This window comes from Acanthopagrus latus, chromosome 4 (genome assembly GCF_904848185.1).
Source record: "Acanthopagrus latus isolate v.2019 chromosome 4, fAcaLat1.1, whole genome shotgun sequence".
Taxonomy (NCBI): Eukaryota; Metazoa; Chordata; class Actinopteri; order Spariformes; family Sparidae; genus Acanthopagrus; species Acanthopagrus latus.
The window spans coordinates 33,851,719-33,871,716 of record NC_051042.1 but is presented as its reverse complement, the minus strand read 5'-3'; the positions used below and the strand labels follow the sequence as shown (position 1 = coordinate 33,871,716).

The window sequence follows — 19,998 nt, the reverse complement described above, 5'->3', positions numbered from 1 at the left end:
GGACATTTTCATCAGTCAGCTCCAGAAGCGGACCGTCATCTCAGTCTTTGTCTGGGGAATCGTGCAGCAGTACACGCACTGTTTTTTTTTAATTCAGCGTACATTACTTAATACCAGCGGGAGCAGGCCACCAAATTATTAAGAAACAGCTTCTTCAAGGCGTTGCATGCGAAAGCCCTGACGGCAGCATGCCCCGAGGTGCGTGGACTGCGAGGGCCCGTCCAACGCTGCTCGCAGCTTTAATTTTGGCTAACATCTGCTGGACTTTATTTTGAAGGACAGAAGTGTACCGGATGTGGATGTCGCTAGCTTGCCGCTGCTCCGTGCTTCTCCTCCGGCCAGCCTCCGACAGGTGGGACACTTTTCTGACTTTTAGTTTGAACTACAGTGTTGTATTATACAAACTGTCGTCATGTTTGTGTCTGTTCGCTTTCAGTTGACTCGTAACCTTTCACCGTTTCGCTGACAGCAGCTAGTTTACGTCTTAACTTGTTAGCTAACTTTCTTACCCGGCAGCTGGTAGCTAGCTTAGCAGCGGTGTTCGCGTGTCTCTACATCTATTAAATGTTTCTCCAACATGAAGTCAGATTCAACAAACGTTCAGACAGAGACGCGGATGTCCTGCTTACAGTCTGTTCGGCCTGTGTCCGTCTCTTGTGTGACAGGAGGACATAATGTTATGTGTCTTTGTGTTTTGGACATTATTGAGTTTACCGCCTTCTACTGATGACGCTGCATGCGACCGATATCTGTTCACTCGTGGCCGATATCGACTGTAAACAGTGATGGTGACCGATATATCAGGGCCGATATTCATATCTGATGATGAAAATAAAAATGATGTCAACACCAATTTAACTCAGATCTACTGTGGAAATGCTGCAACATGATCATCACTGATGAAAAGTAACTAAGAATATTACTCAAGTACTGTACTCGTTTTGAGACACTTTACTTGATTATTTACATATTCTGCTGCTCAGTACCTACACATTACTTCATTTTGGAGGCAAATGTTGTACTTGTACTCAACTACATTTATTTTGAATGATTATATGCTGCATCAGAGCCAAAATAATGGATTCTGAACTTAATTTATTTTATTGACAACCAGCTGATTCACAGATGATCAAAAAAAGTTCAACATTTTATCCGCTAATCAGTCTATCGATTGTTTACCGTATGTAAACATATGTATGTTTGTACTTTTACTCGTGTATATTAATGCTGGAAATGTAGTTTTTGATACATACAGTACATTTACTATCAGTTACTTTAAGGCAGTGGTCTCAAACTGATCCAGTAAAGATTGGTTGGAATGAAAACCTGCAGCCACAGCGGCCCTTTACTGGATCAGTCTGAGACCACTGCTTTAAGGTATTCAAGTGCTTTTTGTATGAGTGGCTTTCACAAGTGATTTTTCAACACAGTATCTTTACTTTTACTCAAGAATCACTTTTGGGTCATTAACACAGATGAACGTGTGTGACCTGAGCTGGAGGAAGTATTCAGATCTTAAGTAAAGTAAATTATATTCTCCTTGAAAAACAAAACTAGTAGCTCTGTAATCTGCCAAAAAATAGTTAAATTATCAAGACCTTGTTGCTTTTAGAGTCGATATTGAGAGATCCATGTTTTGTTTTTTCCTTCCAGGAGCTACACATCATGCGTGGCCCACTAGAAATCGGTGACTGCGATGGTCTGGAGGATGAAGCGTTCCCTCCTCTCCCACCGCCTCAGTCCCCCGGCCAGGGAGGACAAGATGAAGGAGACCCCTTTGGAAATGGTGAGAAGCTGTATGTTACACTTTAACATGCAGTTGAGAGTCTTCATTTGCTCCCAGCCCGCCCTGCTGAAGGTTTCCTGTTACTGTCAGCATGTTGACCTCCTGTCCTGATGTCATGTGACCTGATGTGTTGTGTTAATGCAGACGAGGAAAATGGCGACGTGTCCAAGCTGGAAGAGGTTCCTGCTGCTAAAAGAAAAGGAGTGAAGAGGCCGCAGCCCAAACTGGACTCTAACAGGTACTTCAGACATCAGTGCTTTCATAAAATGCAGGATTCAAAAAGGGAGTCTAGACTCCGACCTCCATGGTTGTTGTTCTTTTTCTTCAGGCTGATCTCAGACAGAGGACTTCCAGCTCTGCGAACACTGTTTGATGACGTCCGTTTCAAAGGCAAAGGGCACGAGGTGAGAGCAGACATGTTCACACAGACAGAAGTAACAGGAGTTCATGTTGACTGTACGTCATCAGATCATCCACATATCGGGGTGTTTGTGTGTTTTTGTCCGACCAGGCGGAGGACCTGCAGCGGCTGATGCATAAGATGGAGAACTGGGCCCACAGGCTGTATCCAAAACTGCAGTTTGAGGAGTTTATCGACAAAGTGGAGAAACTCGGCAAGAAGAAGGAAGTGCAGGTGGGACGAGCATGTTCAGCTGAATATTTAATGAAATGTACTTGTTTTCTAAAGTGCAGCGTTTGTAACATTTCTGCCTTTTTCTACCTGGCAGACGTGTCTGAAACGGATCCGACTGGACATGCCGCTGACACACGAGGACTACGTGGGTAATGGTAAGACATGAACAATAATATTATTGTAAATTCCTTTATGAGACAGATCCTCGACATGAGGTCACACATAAACTAGTAATCATATGAGAGTGATCGAGGTTCAAATTGACTCTAAATCCAGGATTCTGTGACTCATTGTTTCGGTTTAGGTGAAGAAGCAGCAGCTCCTGAATCTCACGTCTTCGGGGATCCAGATCCGTTCAACAGCACAGTTTTCCCAACCAACCTGCCGGCGCCGGTCCACTCCACCCCGGCTCCAGCTGCTCCACCTTCTCCCTCTCCAGCAGCTCCTTCCTCCTCCCCAGCTGCACCGTCTCTGACCGAGGAGCAGCGTAAACGCATGGAGCTGAACAGGCAGCGAGCTCTGGAGAGGAAGCTCGCCCGCCAGCAGCAGCAGCAGCAGACAGGTGAGAAGCTTCTCATCTGCTCAGGGATGGAAAAAAGATTCTACCTTCACAAAGAGAAATCTACCTCACACATACCTGAAACACAGTAGATACAATTAGAATTACTTTTCAGTGGATTGTAGTTTCATTGAACGTTACACTGCTGCCTTCCAGATCTTTCAGACTCGCAGACGGTTGAGCCGTCCACGTCGGCAGACGAACCCGCGTCCGTCTCCTCTGCAAACGTCCTCAACACCTCTGAAAATCAGGACGAGGAGATGGAGGATTTGGACCTGAAGCCGACCAGCAGCAGCACACAAGAGCCCAACGAGCAGCCACACAAAGACTCTGAAGCGTCTGCTGAATCACCTCAGAGTGAGAAAGAGGAAGACGCCAGCATCAGTCGGCTCCATCAGCCCAGTAATGAGTGTGAGGACGGAGATTAAAGCCGAAGAGCAGCGCACAGAAAACTTGTTCCTCTGGTTCCTGCCTGAAACAGACGACCCGAGCGATTCCTTTATGTTTTATACTTTATGTCAGTAACTAAAACACGCCTGCCTGATGTTAAGGTGCCGTGTTGTTCATGTAGTGATGAAGTGAGTGTGGCAACATATTAAAACATTATTCTGTTCTGGTGAAATGTCTGAAACTGTGAGCTCAGTTGTCTCATCAGTGAGAAGTCGCTGCATAATTAATGTTTCTTACTTGTGATTTTATAACGGTGAACAACAATAAAGATTTAACTTTAAATTGAATTGTTTCAGTTGAAAGATACTGATCTCATCTTCACATACAGTAAAATCTGAGGAAAATATTATTTAGCTTCACTTCAGTAACACTCTGTGGAAGCCTTTCTGAGGGAGAAGAGTTTTTATTAACTATTTACACAAAACGCTTCAGTTCCAAACACTGAGACCAGACTTCAGTGTTCATTCATTCATTCATTCAAGTTTAATTACAAACTACAAAAAGACACAAAATCAACAACGTTACAAAAATAGACTGTGGAAACTTCACTGTGATACAAACAAGCAAAAGCTCACAAACATTCAGCTGATGTGTGAGAGTCATAATGAGGCTGAATACTAATTACAAGTCAGTATTCACTGAAGCACCAATTCCTAATTATGCAAACAGTATTAATGATCACTTTTGATAGTTTTTACTCTTGCTTGTTTGTATCAGTATCAGTCACCAATTCTGTTAAAATTCAGGTTACACATCATTTCATGTTTCAGTGTGTTCACTATTTTGTGGACGAGCATCAGAAAAACAGAATCTGAATGTTTCTGTGTCTGACTTTAAATAGTTGTTCAGAGAGAAGAGTGTTTCCTGCTTGTTGCTGTTCTGATGAGGATTCGTGTTATCTGTTCGTGGACGAAATGTTCTCGTCAGTCATCTGTGATTCGCTCCTCCGCGTCCGTCACTACGCTGATGTCACACACACCTGAGCAGCCATGTCCAGGTCCATCAGCGCGAGCTCCCTCACCTCCTCCAGCAGAGAGTACAGGTTGGGCGTCTTGCTCTGGCTGAACTCTCGCTCCTCTCTGGAGAGTTTGGGTCGCCGGGCCGCCTTCTCCTGGGCCTGCTGGTGCGCCTCCTCGGCCAGGCGCACCACCTCCTGCACCAGCTGGCTGCGGCCCTGGGAGTGAGGCTGCTGGGGCTCGGCGCTGCGGTGGGGCTTGTTACTAATGACCTCAAGGTTGAGACTGTCAGCGTGGGAGGATGTGGAGCGGACAGATATACGAACCTGCAGGGAGCAGAGGGTTGACAACATCTTTTATTCAACTACATGTACACTCGCTGACCGGTCCAAGAGTGAGGAAGCAGTCACAGTTAACTAACTCACGGTGATGTGGTCGAAGAGTCTGAAGGTGGAGGTGCCGCAGCTGGAGGTGGTGCTGATGTGGTCTGAATGGTGTCGTAAGGAGCCGCTCTGCCACTCACAGCTGCCGTCCTGCCCTGCAGCCACCACCTGGCCCTCTCGATTCTTCAGGTACACCGGCCCTTTAACTCCATACCTGAGAGCACAGGTGTAGTCAGGAAGTGTTTCATCACACCATCGACTGTTAAACACTCAACAAACCCTGTTCTTCTGATAAAGAGCGAAACTTTCCCACAATGCCCTGCTGCTGGAGTTAGAGAAGAATTCAGTACATCAGAACAGAGATATAACTTTTCTTTTCAACAAGTCAAGCTAGTTAACCACTGAGTTGATTTAAAGAAAAACAACTATTTTTGATAACTGATTAATTGTTCCAGTCATTTTTCAAGTGTAAATGTTAAACATTTGCTCCTCGTAGCTTCTTAAATGTGTTTGTTTACAGCAGGAAATCAACAGTCTCTGGGTTTTGAAATGCTGGTTGGACGAAAGAAGCTATTTAAAAACGTCGCTTTGGGCTCCGGGGAATTTTTTTGACGTGGGAATTACCCACAATTCATAGCGTTGTAACCCGAAAGCCTGAAAACATTTAAAAAACACTGATAATACAGAAAAGGGAAATGTTGAGTGTCTTACTCTGGGATGAACACCAGCAGGCCGTTGTTTCTGATGGAGTAGACGACGGCGTCGGCTACACACTGCTGGTCAGTCTGAGGGTCTCGTTCTTTGAAGTAGAGACACTGGAACAGGACTGTGGACAACTTCTGAGCCCGCTGAGCTGCCTGGAGGAATCACACGGAGGTCAGAAGAGTTTATTCTATCCAGTCAGAAGTGAATCACGACCCAGCGGATCACAGAGCAGAACTCACCCGGTTCTTGCTGTTGATATGTTGAGCCAGTTCCTCCAGTTCCTTGTTACTGGCTACTGATTTCCCAGAGTCCGTCCCTCTCTCCACGTCGAGGGCTGCGGTGAGAAGGCGGTGCACCACGATGTCGGCGTAACGCCGGATGGGTGAGGTGAAGTGTGTGTAACGGTCCAGAGCCAAACCTGAGAGACAAGAATGGACCTCAGTTCGGTTCAAATCAGAGAAAAGACGTCAGTGAAGATGTTCTGGAGGTTCTGGTGTACCGTAGTGGTAGTACTGGTCTTGGGACTCGAGACCAGTGGAAAAGTACAGGGCCTGTGACATGGCTGTGGTGGCCATCATCCTCAGCATCTTGTTCACCAGCTGGTCCTGTGGGTCCACAGCCCGGTCCAGAGAGTCCGCTAAAGCCTTGTTGGTCCTGCAGGAACAGAGTTAACTTAAACTCGAGCCTCTTTCCAGCAGCTGTGTGTGCTGACAGCTGATGTGGGAAAATACAGCACGACTTGACAAACAGAGAAAATAATTTGAACTGATGTAACAAATCATCTCAGTCATGTAACTGCTGTGTGACTGAGTGCAACACTCATTTAATGTAGTGACTTGTTCACTCTGTTGTCACTGGCAGAGAGGACTCAAACAGACAACATGCAGCTCCCATGAACAACTCTGTCACTCACCTGGTATCGATGGTGAATCCCACGGCCTTGGCGCTCTCCACCAGCTGACTGAAGAACTCCTGCCGTGGAGGCGGGTGCCGCCTCAGCAGGGCCTGGTGAGGAAAGGTCTCCTGGATCTTGCGCGCCACCCAGTGGTTGGCGTAAATCATGCACTCAGCCACGGTCTCGTGGACCTCCAGCGGCTGTCGGGGGACCAGAGCTGTGATGTTCCTCTGCTCATCCAGCTGGGCGCGAACCTGGAGGACAAAACTCTGATGATCTATATCGTTCTTATTGTCAGCAAATCCCTTGATACCACCCACTTGATGTAGTCCCACCCACACCATCCTGCTGCCACAAATACTCACTAGAGCATCAAAGATGGATTTATCTGCTGGATGCCTGGAGAGGCAAGTAAGAATAAAATCTAAATGATTTTCTCTCCTGTGTTTACTATTTAAGAAGAGCTAAAAAAGGTTTTGCCAAGATAATCTTTAAGTTCCTTACATTATTTTTCCAACTATGGAAACAAAAACAATTTTGGTCTTTTCTATTTATTTGTTTGTTTTTATTTGGAACCTGAACGTCATGTGTCTGAAGTTTTGTTGAACATTTCTGTAACGTCATCTCCAGTGTGACCCCTCCAAGAATCATGAAGAAAGGAAATAACTGGGCACAGTTTTAATGTCAAATCTTAAAATGTCTCACCTCCACCCCCTCCAGCTCCAGGGCTCCTCCTCTGTCCCTCTGTGCCCGGAGGTGTCTGGCTACATGTGTGAGCGTCTCCAGAGCCTGGGTGAGCTCAGCTAGCTTAGCATCCTTCTCCTCCGGCTCCAGCTGGGCCAGCTCCGGTACCTCCGCCGGCTCTCCGTTGAGGAGCGCCTGGGCCAGCTCGTAGTGGAGCTGGTAAGAGGAGCGGATCACCGTGCGACCGTACCACACCTTGTGTACGGCGAGGGTTTGTGCATCGAGCTCCCACATTACGCTCATGGCATACCTGTGCACACAGATGTGAAGATGGTGTGTTTTAACTTGTTCACCAGCTAATTCACTAAACATCTTGCAAGACAAGGTGATGCAGAATTCACTGACCTGTCGACTCCTCCCAGCAGAGAGCAGAGATCTGCGCTGAGAACAGCAGGCAGCATGTCGTACCTGCGGTCTGCCAGGTAGTACGTCGTCGACCTGACAGAGAGACAGAAGAGGAACTAATTTAAATCCAAAGCAGTGACATTCAGTCTCTGGTCCACCTTCCCCGTATCACTTCATCACTGTCTTTATTTCCCCGGCTGGGACCACCTACAGCTCACCAGAGATTACCGATAATGCTGCAAAATAAATAATTCATTTTCCTGCATGAATAATCTTCACAGTCTTTATTTTCAAACTCCAGTGAGAAGGTCAAATCCCTGAAGTTTAAAAGGAAGTTTAAACTTAGAATAACCAGCTTGTCCAAAAGAAAGAAAACACTAACAACAGGCAAAACTGACAAACGACAAGTCAGCTAATCGCACACATCCTTAATTTAAATGTGAAGCATCTTGAACTGAACTCAGAGCTGATGGTGAATTGATATGATCCAGATACGGTGCGTTCAGTTTCTAGTTACTGTAAAAGGAGAATGTTTGCATCGTGTTGTGAGCAGGACAAAAACTTTGAGCTGTATTCAGTGACCGGACAGAATAATGACCACACAGCACCACACAGTGCTGACAGACAGACAGCGCTACAGCTGCATGATGCAACAGTGAGTCAGACACCAACTTTCCTAAACTTCTCATTAGTTTCTTCTCTCCTGTTCTGCCGTGAGGTGTTTCTAGTGGTTCTGGCGGTTCTGGTGTTTCCACTACAGTACAGTCCAACTCCCTCCTCACCTCATACGTGCCTCCAGGTCAGTGAGCGAGCCCTCTGTGACAAAGTGGGTGACGTCTGCGATGTGGACCCCCAGCTCCAGCAGCTTCCCGCCATCGATGCTACGCACCGACAGCGTGTCGTCCACGTCCTCGCAGCCCCGCGGGTCGATGCTGAACACCAGGTGAGTCTCCCTGAGGTCCCGCCGCTCTGCCACCTGGACTGGATCCATCCTCCACGGCTTCTCGGGAGAGTTGACTGGCATCTCTCTCAGCTGAGGACAGGCACAGACGGAAAACTCGGGGTTACATAAGGTTCTGAAAATGTTACAAAGGCAGCTGTGCAACACTCGAGCCAAAGTGAAGGGACTCATTGAATAATTTATGTCGCCTGTGCTCTGGGCTGAGAGGAGACCATCAGACATCGTGTGCTGGGCTGAGAGGTCTTTCTTAACAAAATAACACGAGCAATGTGCAGAAAGAAAGAAAGGTTATTGGATTCTGTTAAGTCCTTGGATGTAATGAAAAGAAGAGGTAAACATGGGCTGGATGTAGTTTCAACAAGGCTGTTTGGTTCCTCTGCGCACGGCACACTGAGCATTAAATCTGTTCGTCATTGTGTCGTCATCATTGAATACGCCTCACAGAGAGCAAGAGGTCCATTTAACCCTCATGGACTCTGCACCTCAGAGACACTGCAGCCTGAATGAACACTGTCCAAGGACGTGGCCTCCGGGTGGCAGCGTCGCCCTTCTGCTCCTAAGATGCACTGAGGACACATTCAGGATCACTCAGACCAGATTCAGAGGCGGTCTGAGCTGCATGTGACCACGCAGGAAGACCGCCGACTCAACTGATGTCCTCTGTGAAACAAGAAGGAGCAGAACGATCCAAAAACTCAACTTTAACCACAAAATCACCAGACTCCCTTAACAAATCCTGTGATTCTAACAGCTGTTGATTTAGAAGAAACTTTATAAATCATGTGAAACACTATCTACGACACATTCATGTAAAATCAGCATCAAATGAAAACATGAAGTTGTTTGTCTCCTGGTAAAAAGTGTCAGATTTCTCCATTTACAACCAACCAATATAAGCTACTTCTTTGTCCCTGTGGAGGAATTCACCAGACTCCCTGAGTTAGGAGAAACTTTATAAACTTTGTGAAACACTGTCTCTAACAAATTCAGCAAATAATCTCCAGTAAGTTCTTTCTTTACGTAAGAAACATGTTTGTTTCAGTGACGTACGCGATTATTTGTTTGCAGTTAAGTGAGAAATGATCACGACAGTCAAGACATGCTAACACATCTTCACATCGCTGCTCTGTCTACCACAGAGTTCATTCTAGATCCTCTCGTTTGAGGCTCCTCTCACAGTCATCCCGGCCAAAAGTGTAAATTCTCTCTCAGCTCACCGAAAAATAGTTCGGAAGCCGATCCTGGTCCAATATTCAGCAAACACCGGTGTGATGTGGAAGCAATTGTAAATGAGGGCGAAGGATTAGATGTCATTTCAAGATAACTGGACTTTTTTGTGTGAAAACATCAGGCGTGAATTATTATTCAGAGTAGAGTATTTCATATACATCTTAAAACGTGTCTGGAGGGGATCTTTAAATCATTCAATGGCTTCATGACTACCAAGTGAAGAAACTGCAGCAGCTTCTTTCAAAGGAGCTGGTGGAAACCAAAAAATACTGAATTTAAATTTGTAAGGTGCCTGAAAACAAAACTCTGTGTCTGCTAACTTTTTTTTTTTAAGTTTTATTTTTCTATTCGATGTGGAGATTTTTTGCTGGGTGTTTTTTTGTTGTCAAGCATCACACGGTGAGAATCTTCCTCTCTGACCTGTGCGTCTGAGAAGGGAGGCACGTGGATGCAGTTCTCGATGAGGATGGTCTGGACCTCCGTCTCCAGCTCTCCAGCCCGACCCAGCACCCGCACGCTGTGGCCGTTTGGGTAGAGCGACGTGCTTTCCCATGAATCAATGCGCACCACCACTCTGTGGTCCTGCGTGAAACAGACGAGAGTTTAAACAACAAACACCGACTACATTTTCTCCCATTTTTTTACATCCCATTATTTCCACTTACGTTAAGATGATTTAAAACCACATCAGTAGTACAATTAAGTAGTATCTATAATATTCATAGAGTACATAAATTTGAGGGCAATCCAGACCTGCAGAGCGTCGGCCTGCTGAGTACTGATGCGGATCTTGGGGATGCGGCGGTCCCAGGGAATAGCCAGGATCCGCTGAGAGTTCCTGCTCTGAGACTGAGTCGCGTCTCTGGGAGGAAAAGTTACGACATAGTCCCTCCAGTTCCTCTGCAGGATCCCCACGACACGCCCTGTGGATTTAAGATCAGACATCAGTATGAACTGCAACAACACGTTAAATCTGCACGTTGTTGTTGTTTCTTTCTTGACTGCTGGCTTCAACTTCCAGTAAACTAGCAGAACACACGGGACAGAAAACATGACAGCATTAATAGTGATGTTAATGACCTACTGTAAGTCGCTATGCACGGTCTCACCTGTCGGCATAGGTTTGCTCTCGTTTTCCTCCCCGCTCTTCTCCTCTCCCTCGGACAGCGCCGTGACCTTCCCTCTCCACTCGCTCTTTGGCAACAACTCCACCACGACCGTGTCTCCGTGTACGGCTCTGTTACGATTCTTATTACCGCACACCAACACGCCCCAGCTCAGATCTGAGACGGGACAGGAAAAGAAGTGAAGACACGTCCAGGAGTGAATTATCTGTTCATGCTGCTCTGTCGGTGCAGCTCTGTACCGTTGTTCTTATTTGACAAACCCTCCGTCATGATGGAGGCCTCGTCGTGGTGCTTGTTGATATTCAGAGTTCCCTGATAAAGAAAGAAAATCATTTATTCTGATTTTAGAAACATTAACAATCTGATTCATTCAGTCTTTCAGGTAAAATTAATCTGGAATGTTGAGATCTACCAAACCTTCATTTTAAACCCTGACACTGTCCTTTAACGGTTCAGCGTGTGAATCGTTTCCGTCTCTTCTTCTTCTACCTTCCCTGTAATGTTTTCACACCATTTCCTCTGAAAACGTTTCTACAACTTGTTTTTCCTTTTTGTGGTTACAGGCACACATTTGATTTACTGGATATTTTATTTTTACCAAAAACATTTAGAAGCTTTATATAAAATTCCAACATCCCAACATTTATTCTAATCAAATACAACCTTAATGTATCGTCCAGACTTGATTCCGGCCTCCAGGATTTCAGCGGGCAGATGTTCGGTGTACTCCTTCTGCGAGCTCTCGCTCTCCTTCTCTTGAAGCACCTGAGAAATGGAGCTGTACAGCTCATGAGCCGCCTGCAGCTCCGGCCAGAAGTTCTGCAAAAAATCCTGCAAAGTAAAGAGACGCAGGTCTGAAATAGATGAAGTAATAACTAGCATGATGAGTCACGAGATAACGCTCATGCAGACTTCTGTTGTTGAGGCATCACCATTTTGATTCTTAAAATCAGCAATGTGTTCCCCACTCTGAATCCTCATGTTTTCTTTTTATAATGTCCTTTAACAGAGACACACAGCTGCTGCTGCTGCTGCTGCTGCTGCTGCTGCGGAGATTTGGGCAGTTAGAAGCAGGAATCAGAGCTGTATTTAATTAAAAACATTTAATGAAATTGAATCCAAAATGGACCCTGAATCTGAAGGTGAATTTAAACTGCTGAACATTTCATCACTCTTTGAGCTCAGCGATTAAAGAAAGGCACCTTGGGAGTTGTAGTAGACTGCAGGCTTGAACTTTTTCATCAAAGACGCAGATATTTCACGTCAGTCCAAACCTTCAAGATTTACTGAACTAAAACTGAAAAGGAAAATAACCAGTGAAAAATATCTGTTTAAAACTGAAACTAAACTGAAACAATATTGTCTGGCTTCAAAACTAATCAAAATAATAAATAGTGACGTATAAAATAACAACAGCATGTTTTGTTTTGTTTGTCTCGTCTTCTCGTCCATCCATCAGCTTGTTTCACATCATCGTCATCATGTCCACAATGACTGGACGGCTGTTAACAAGCAGACAAGACAAACTCTCGTCCTCAGGTGAGCCATCGCAGCGTCTCGCGTGTTAACTGAACTGTGACGCTCGGCTGAGTCACACTGCAGACGCTTCATCTAAACTTTAAACCAGCCTTCACACGTTCCTCTTCCCGACTGTTTCTTCCTCCACGACTCCAACAGCATATTAGTTGTCAAGCAGCTCATTGGAGCGATATGGACGGTGCGTCTACGGGGCATCGCGATGCAAGACAATTAGGTGATGCACAATCACTTCTGCATTCTGAACCATACACGATGTGCTGGTGCATAAAAAACACGTTAAGGATTGAAGAGAAAACAACTGAGAAAGATGTTTTACAGTCTTTCATTCCTCCAGAGCAGCGCTGGACAAACTCTCTCCATTCAAGAGGCAAAACTGAAACTTCTGAACAATTATTGAATTATACTGTTAAGTTGGTACCAGGAGTCTTTGGGTTTCTGACTGTTGGTTGGACAAAACAAGCAATTTGAAGACGTCTCTCGGGGACATTGTGATGAGCGTTTTTCTGAACAATTAATCAATCAATCATGAAAATAATCAGCAGATTATTATAATTATTTTCTGCCCGAGTTGTCATCGAACTCTAGATGTTTAAACTTCCATCAGTAGGACAACTTCTAAAATATTCAGTCAAAATGAACGAGGCTCAGAAAAGCGCCCAGAAAATATATAAACACCTACAACTCCTTGAATAAGATCATTTCATACGTTTGAACCTCCGTCTGGACTGTACAGATACCGAGCTGTACGCAGTGTGAACGTTAACGTACAGGTGCGTCACGTACCTGGACGGAGATGACGTACACTCCAGCGTTGAGGCTGCTGAACTGAGCCACGGCGTCCTGGTCCTCTGTGATCATCACCACATCCATCATACCTGCCAGGTGGGTATGGTACCATACTGCTGCAGAGTACACACACCTTCACACACACACACACACACACACACACACACACACAGGTTACTAACAAACACAGACAGCTTGCCTGTTAAAGCCCTAAACTCTGATAATCAGAATTTAGTTCTTCGATCATATAAATGAACACACCTGTCGATGTAAAGGGAGAACACAGACGTCATCTGCAGCTCTGTTTACTGTCTTGTTTATGTCATAAACTTGTTTGATGGCAGCAGATTGCACCTCCAGCCTTCTGTCTTTAAATCTGAGCTAAAAAGTTCAGGGACAACTTAAGTTTGTTGGCCTCAGTACGTCTGCAGAGGACGTAACGTAAAACACAGATTTTTATAGATACGAACCTTTTCCAAGCCAATAAATCTATAACATTAATGTAGGAAAGCACTGGTAGTGTTTGGCAGTCACTTACAGAGACGTCTTTATGTTGCAGCTTTGGAGAGAATTACACAAACAAGAACATTTCTGGGGCTTGTCGATAAATTATCCTTAAGTACAAGGATTTATCTCATATGCTGAATGAATCTGGGAAAAGAAAATCAGACCAACAGTAACAGAAGAAATGTTTGCAACTCTTATAAACAAAAGTAGAAAGTAGAATATAAGAGTTTCATTTATTTTCATCTTTATTACGTGAAAAAAAATCATTTATCAGATCAAATCGTATAATTATCTCTTCCTTCTGTATCAGTCAGTAGTTGTTGACTTTTATTAATCTGTGTGGCATTTACAACTAGTGCTCAAACAACTGGCTAATTATTCGATCCTAAAATACCTTCATTATTATTCTAATAAGGTAAAAAACATCAAGCATGTGCTGGTAACACCTTCACAACCTTCAACCTGAACTTTTCATTCATGGGTTTTGGCTTCTGCTCTGATTTTTGTCTGGTTTGAAATCAGAAGAGTTGCAACAAGGAATAATAAATCACCTGCCAACTATGTTGTTGTTGTTGTTAACTGATTAATTCATTGTTTCAGTCCTTTTTCAGCCAAAAATATGAAACATTGTCTGGTTCCAGTTTCTTAAAGGGGAGGATTTGTTGCTTTTCTTTGTCATTTCTGACAGTAAATGAAGAGTCTTTGGGTTTTTGGACTGTTGGTTGGACAAAAAGAAGCTTGAAGACGTCACTTTGGACTAAAAATTCATTATTTAAATTGATGAATCATAAAAATAATCAGTATTATAATAATCAGTATTAAAATAATCATTAGTTTCTGCCACAGAGATCCATTTTTAAAAAAGATCAAAGCATCGCCACCCTCTCTGCACCAATTCATCATCTGAAGCCTTTTCCGTCTAACAGGCCGCTGGCAGAGCATCAAACTTCAGCTATTTCAGTAATGAGCGTTAGAAAAACATTCAATTCTGGAGCTTATGTGCTCAAATCTGCTCGACTGTTCAAGACGTCTATATAAAGTCTCCTCTCTGTACCGCTAATTCTGAAGAGCTCCAGCCTTCTTTGTTATTACACTTTTATCTGAAGTGGAGGAAAATATCCGAAGGAAGAAAGACTGAGTTCAGCCCTTCAGCCCTCGAGCCGCGATGGAGACAGACTATTGTAAATGTTTGATTGACAGCTGAGCCAGCAGGAGGGCCCCTAAGTGGCCTCGTGGTTCTGCACCATCAGCCTCTGCTGCACAAGCTGAACTGGAGTTGAAATAAAATTCAGGGTTGATGCATTACTAAACTGCATTTAAACTTTCATCTAAAATCTGCAGAAGGAGCCAGAGGAACCGATGGATCACAACAGAAACTGTCTCCACTGGAATGATGCTCAACTCTTCGGGAAAAAACGAGCCGTCACGTGATGCTGTTTGGATTTTCAGCCTTTCTTTTCTTGTGTTATGAAGCATTTCTGTGCATATGAAAATAAAAAATGTATACAGCCGTCTTGCAGCCACGGTTACCAGCTGTAGCGCCGTTATTTCTCGATAACACTACCTTGCTCGGCATGACCCACCCTGGAGACTGCAGTAATGCACCGTATGAGAAAAATAATGTTTTTGAAAATTTAACCTATTCCACTATGACCCCCAAATAAAGTATGAACCTAAAAACCAGTATAATATGACTTCTTTAATAAGTGGTGAGATTTAGAGGTGCTGGTAGCTCAGTCTTGTTACCTGTGGACAGAGACAGGCTTGTTTACTGTACAGACATGAGTATTGATCTTATTATCTGTTCAGCTATTTCCAAAAATGCCAAAACTTGGACCTAAATGGACCTGGTTCCGTTCTGGTCCGTTCACCTCATTTTGAGCCACAAGAAGATTTCAACATAAAATTCAATAAAGTTTATAAACCAAGAAGTTTGTTCCCAGCTGGCGCCAACATGTTAATGCTATTTTTAGTTGAAAAGGAGCATCCAGGGGGAATCTGGCACTTCCATCTTCAGTGAGTGTTCGGTGATGGTGATGGGAGGGTAATGAGCACTGACCTGGTCTGCCACTTCTCCTGGCTCTCCCCCTTCTCTCGTGGACAATACGAGTACTCTTGAAACTCATTAGCAAACAGCACACAGTCATGTCGAGGGTCTTTGATCAGGTTTCGTAGACGGTTGTATTGCCTGCACACACACACGCAAAAAAGACACTGTCAAGGGCCAAATCATAGAGATTAAATGAAATTATTGATATATCATCAGTTAATATGACGTTACTGCCATCAGCTGAGCATCACTCGGCTCAGAGACTAGAAACAGTTCGTCAGGCCCTGAAATGGTTCCTGCTTGTCTTTGTGTTACAGACAATAAAGGCACATCTGATATGTTTAAACCTGGTGCTTAAGTTTATATATTTTGGTTTGAATTGACTAATAAGTAACATTTTTTGGGATCAGTCCAGTGGATCATCTCAGCCAGCGACCGTGACACAGCAGTGAAGGCAATGTTAATCTTTAAGGCAACTCAGACTGTCAGAGTCTCGTCCACTAACTGAGCTCAGTTTGTTGCTCCAACTGTGTTTTAGACAATCCAGTTTGTATCCACATCATTCTTTAGGAAGTTGACAGAGAGAACACAGGCAATTTGATTTTTGCAAATCAGATTTAAAGCTGGTTTGAAATGTGATTAAACAGATCGGATTCATTCACTCCTTCTCCCTCGTTTTCTGACTCGTTTTCTCTCTCGGCTGTCTTCCTGTAACAACTCGCCTCTCATGAATTTCGGAGTGAGGCTTCTCTGTGAGCCAGACTTGTGCTGAAGGTTAAGAAAAGGATCTTATTTTCAGAAGCCAACCAATATTTGACATATATGCTTCAATATGAAAACATATTTTTTACAGGTCCCAAGTAAATATCAGCTGTGCTCTACTTATTTTGTTGACAAAAAGGTCTGTTTCAATAACCTTGTTGGAAACTGTCAGAGACAAGAAAACACTTTTACTGGACGTAACTTTGACGAGTGAAGTTGCCCACAAGGAAATAAAGTTGTAGCCGAGGCGATCTAAATCATAATATATGTAATATCATTTGAAATGTTAAATTCATTTTTTTGTTTAATCTGAATTAAGAATTATCCACTTTAACAGTGCTGAGGAGCAACATGCACTTTAACGTATCTCCCGGTACATTATGTTACAATTATAGTTCGACAAAACAAATCTGGGTCGATAAGAACGTAAGAAAGTGAAGCTGCAAACTCAAAGGAAACACACACACACACACACACACACACACACACACTGCTTGTATCTGTCGGCTCCCTGTGTGTGAATGGAAAACTGCAATTACTGACACAGTATGGCATCAGCATATGCTCCACCAGCGATGTCTACCTCACATTATCAAAAGTGGAGCTTCATCATATTAATGATGCAACATTTTAGAAAGGCAGCGTAAGCAGAAATCAAAACCAGCAGTCAGGTGGGACTCCTTATTTACCGTGTTCATCAAGTTTGTCAGAAGCACTCCCGCGTGTTTGTGTGGGAGAGATTTCACGTCACTGGCTGGAACTCGTTTAGCTTCGTCAGCAGAGCTTTGATATAATGAGGTTGACCCCGACCGACTCCTTACACACTAATGCAGGTAGGCTGTCATTAGATGCTTAATTCAAAAGCGGCTTAAGGAATTAAAGGTCTTGACCGGAGGACCGTTCCTGCTGCCTTCAGGTGCCTGAGGAAGAAATAATGTGTTTGCTTGTAGAAAAATAATCCTGCAACACCGACGACTCCGACCACTAGACTGCTTGGTTTCAGATATGTAGATATGTGACGAAGTACACGGCTGAAAGGACTCGCTCAAGATGACTTCCCATTGATTTACAAACCTCGATGGAACTTAAATCTTTAAGTTGTGGACTTTTAAATTAATTGCTACTTTTACTTTTGATATTCAAGTATATTTAATAGCAGAAGCTTTAAGACTTTTACCTCAGAACAATTTATATGACTTTTGGGTCCTTTTTGTAAAAACTGACTAATATCTTTGTGTTGTGGACAGAACAAAACATTTGAAGATGTTTTCTCAAGCTTTGGAGAACTCTAATTGTCTTTTTTTTCTTTCTTTTTTTTTTTTTAAGACCAAAATACCAAACCATTAATTTAAACAATACATTGTGCGCCTGCTCAGCGTGTGACTGTGTGTTTACCTGCGTCCTTTGCTGTGCTGCACAGCCTGACAGGCGGTCTGGGTGAAGACGACACCCTGCAGCTCTCTGAACTCCAAGATCTCCAGAAAGTCGACCACCACTCCAACATCAGGCACCACGTAGTGGGTCAAATCTCCAGGCAGCACCTTTCCATCTGGTGGGCAAGTAATGGATGTGCCAGAATTTTTAATTTTTGCTATTCTTTCATGACTGATCATTTATATTGTGATTTTGGCTTTATGTCACTTCAACACCAACACCAGTCTAGATTCCTACAGTGGAGTTGATTTGTATTTATTTATTTATTTTTATAGTTCATGTTTGTCTTGGCAACAAGAATACAACAACCTGTTAATTTATTTGCTTTTCTCTAACTTCTGTTTTTGTTTCTGTTTCCTTCAAGCTACAAGCTGAGAGCATCTCTTTCCTCTTCTCTCTCTTCCTAAAGTTTCATCCATTTTCTTTCATTTTCAAGCGTTTTGGGGGGAGTTTTTCTTAACTCAAATGACAGACATTGAAAAGCCAACTCAAGCACGATGACGGCTTAAGCAGTGATGATTGAAACTGCTGAAACACCCTGATCCTGATTCATTACTGAACACTGCACTGTTCACACATCAACGCTCATCAAAGGAGATGAGTATAAATTACTTCAGGATCAACGTTATGCTGTGCCTCATTTTTTGGCAACAATGTGCGGCGACAATAGTTAACACAAACAGAGACAGACAATACAAACTACACAAAACTGTCTGATGCCTGGATTCTTTTACAAGCTACAGAAAGTTTGCCACTTAAAAATCATAAAACATAACATCCAAAACAGAAATGCTGGACTGTTTATGAAATGTAAAGAGTGAGACACAGTTCATGAGGTGTGTTTTTGGCACCTTGTGTACCTGGACAGGTGGGGAGTGTATTTATTCTTCTATCAAGGGAGAAATGGCCGAGACAGACAGCAGCATAAAAACATAGTTACATACAGAAAGAATACAAAATGATTGTCTCTGATTTGATCAATATTACAGGTGTTGCTGGGTTTAGGACAGACAGCATGAGGCAAACTGTTCACTCACTGTGATCATGTTTGTATCATAGACTGTATTATATATTTACTATATTTATAAATACTCGCTGTGTTTTGTATTTCATCCACTCATCAAATGTCACTGCAGTCAACTAACCACATCTCAACCTGTCAACACTGAGCTTGAATGACTGAATGTTTAAACCAGCCTGGCTAACTTTAGCACACACTGTGTACAAGTTTAAGCTTTAATTCTAAGAAGAAGAAGAAGAAGAAGAAGAAGAAGAAGAAGAAGAAGAAGCAGCAGAAGAAGAAGAAGAAGTAGGAGATGGATGGCTGTTAGCTAGTTTGGTTTCCTACAGTGTCTGTTCTGTTGTCAGTCTCTGTGCTGTAACATTACCTACTGTGTGTTTTGTGTGGTGAGCTCATTGTGGCGCTAAATAAAGGCTGTTTTGTGTTTTTGTGTCGAGCTGACTTTACCGTTCTCACAGTCCGCCTGACACAGAGAGCTGTAGCAGGGGACCCGCTCCCTCAGATAATGTTCCCGGACCACACGGACCTTCCTGCCCCGGTGGCTCTTCAGATGCAGAATCTTCTCCGTCTTGATCATCCTCGGGACTCAGGGACGGTCCATGTGTGCCAGGCGGTTCTTGTTATTCAGCTGTTTTCTTGTAACGCGGGAAGCGGCGCTTGTAAACATTCAGGCTGAACTTCAGGGAAGTGCGTACGGCAAGCCCGCTGACGTCATGACGCAGAAGCGGGTCCTCCTTTAGCTGCGTTCACGTGTTGTTGGACGTAGAGGAATTATAAGAGTTAAACAACGATCTGACAACGTGGAAAAGAGCAAAACGCCAAATTACCAGTGTATGATTATTTTATATTTTAGGGGAAAATGCTGATATTTTATCTTAAACATATCTCCGAGTATTTTATAGCCCATATACTGTCCAGAACCCTCATAAGTATCACAAACCTGTAGTGCTGAGTGAACACAAACGCATCATCTCAACAATATTTCAAGAGAAAAAAAAAGTTATGAAGAACTGCCAAAAATAAATAGATTAATAAATTACTAAATAACATAATAAATAAACCATTAATACAACCAAAACATCAAAAAATATTAGATATTATTTACTGACACAGTGTGACATAAA

General features: G+C 43.5%; 3 protein-coding genes across 6 annotated transcripts in view; 2 read left to right on the top strand and 1 right to left on the bottom strand.

Moving 5' to 3' along the window:
• The first annotated feature begins 201 nt into the window (after positions 1-201).
• Positions 202-3,716, top strand: tipin (timeless interacting protein). The gene is made up of 8 exons (XM_037094929.1): positions 202-352; positions 1,654-1,786; positions 1,931-2,024; positions 2,115-2,190; positions 2,298-2,420; positions 2,515-2,575; positions 2,725-2,982; positions 3,136-3,716. The coding sequence occupies exons 2-8, from the start codon at positions 1,666-1,668 to the stop codon at positions 3,405-3,407; spliced, it is 1,005 nt and encodes a 334-aa protein (XP_036950824.1). The 5' UTR covers positions 202-352; positions 1,654-1,665; the 3' UTR covers positions 3,408-3,716.
• A 100-nt stretch (positions 3,717-3,816) lies between these two features.
• On the bottom strand, positions 3,817-19,591 carry dis3l (DIS3 like exosome 3'-5' exoribonuclease). 2 transcript variants are annotated; one of them, XM_037094927.1, is made up of 18 exons: positions 19,322-19,591; positions 17,815-17,968; positions 15,667-15,795; positions 13,098-13,233; positions 11,439-11,606; positions 11,015-11,087; positions 10,758-10,931; positions 10,402-10,571; positions 10,069-10,230; positions 8,240-8,490; positions 7,458-7,550; positions 7,074-7,362; positions 6,387-6,622; positions 5,973-6,127; positions 5,713-5,891; positions 5,480-5,625; positions 4,811-4,982; positions 3,817-4,711 (listed from the first exon to the last, which is right to left on the bottom strand). In XM_037094927.1, exons 1-18 carry the CDS (start codon positions 19,449-19,451, stop codon positions 4,388-4,390), a joined length of 3,141 nt encoding a protein of 1,046 aa, XP_036950822.1. In that variant the 5' UTR covers positions 19,452-19,591; the 3' UTR covers positions 3,817-4,387. The 2 variants fall into 2 exon arrangements, with proteins under 2 accessions (XP_036950822.1, XP_036950823.1); XM_037094928.1 differs by lacking the exons at positions 17,815-17,968; positions 19,322-19,591 and adding an exon at positions 17,109-17,238.
• LOC119017830 (multiple epidermal growth factor-like domains protein 11) overlaps positions 17,861-19,998 on the top strand; it is a 142,578-nt gene continuing 140,440 nt past the window's right edge. For all 3 annotated transcript variants that reach the window (XM_037094926.1, XM_037094924.1, XM_037094925.1), the window contains exon 1: positions 17,861-17,971. The gene's annotated coding sequence lies outside the window, so the exon portion shown is untranslated. The remainder of the gene's footprint in view (positions 17,972-19,998) is intronic.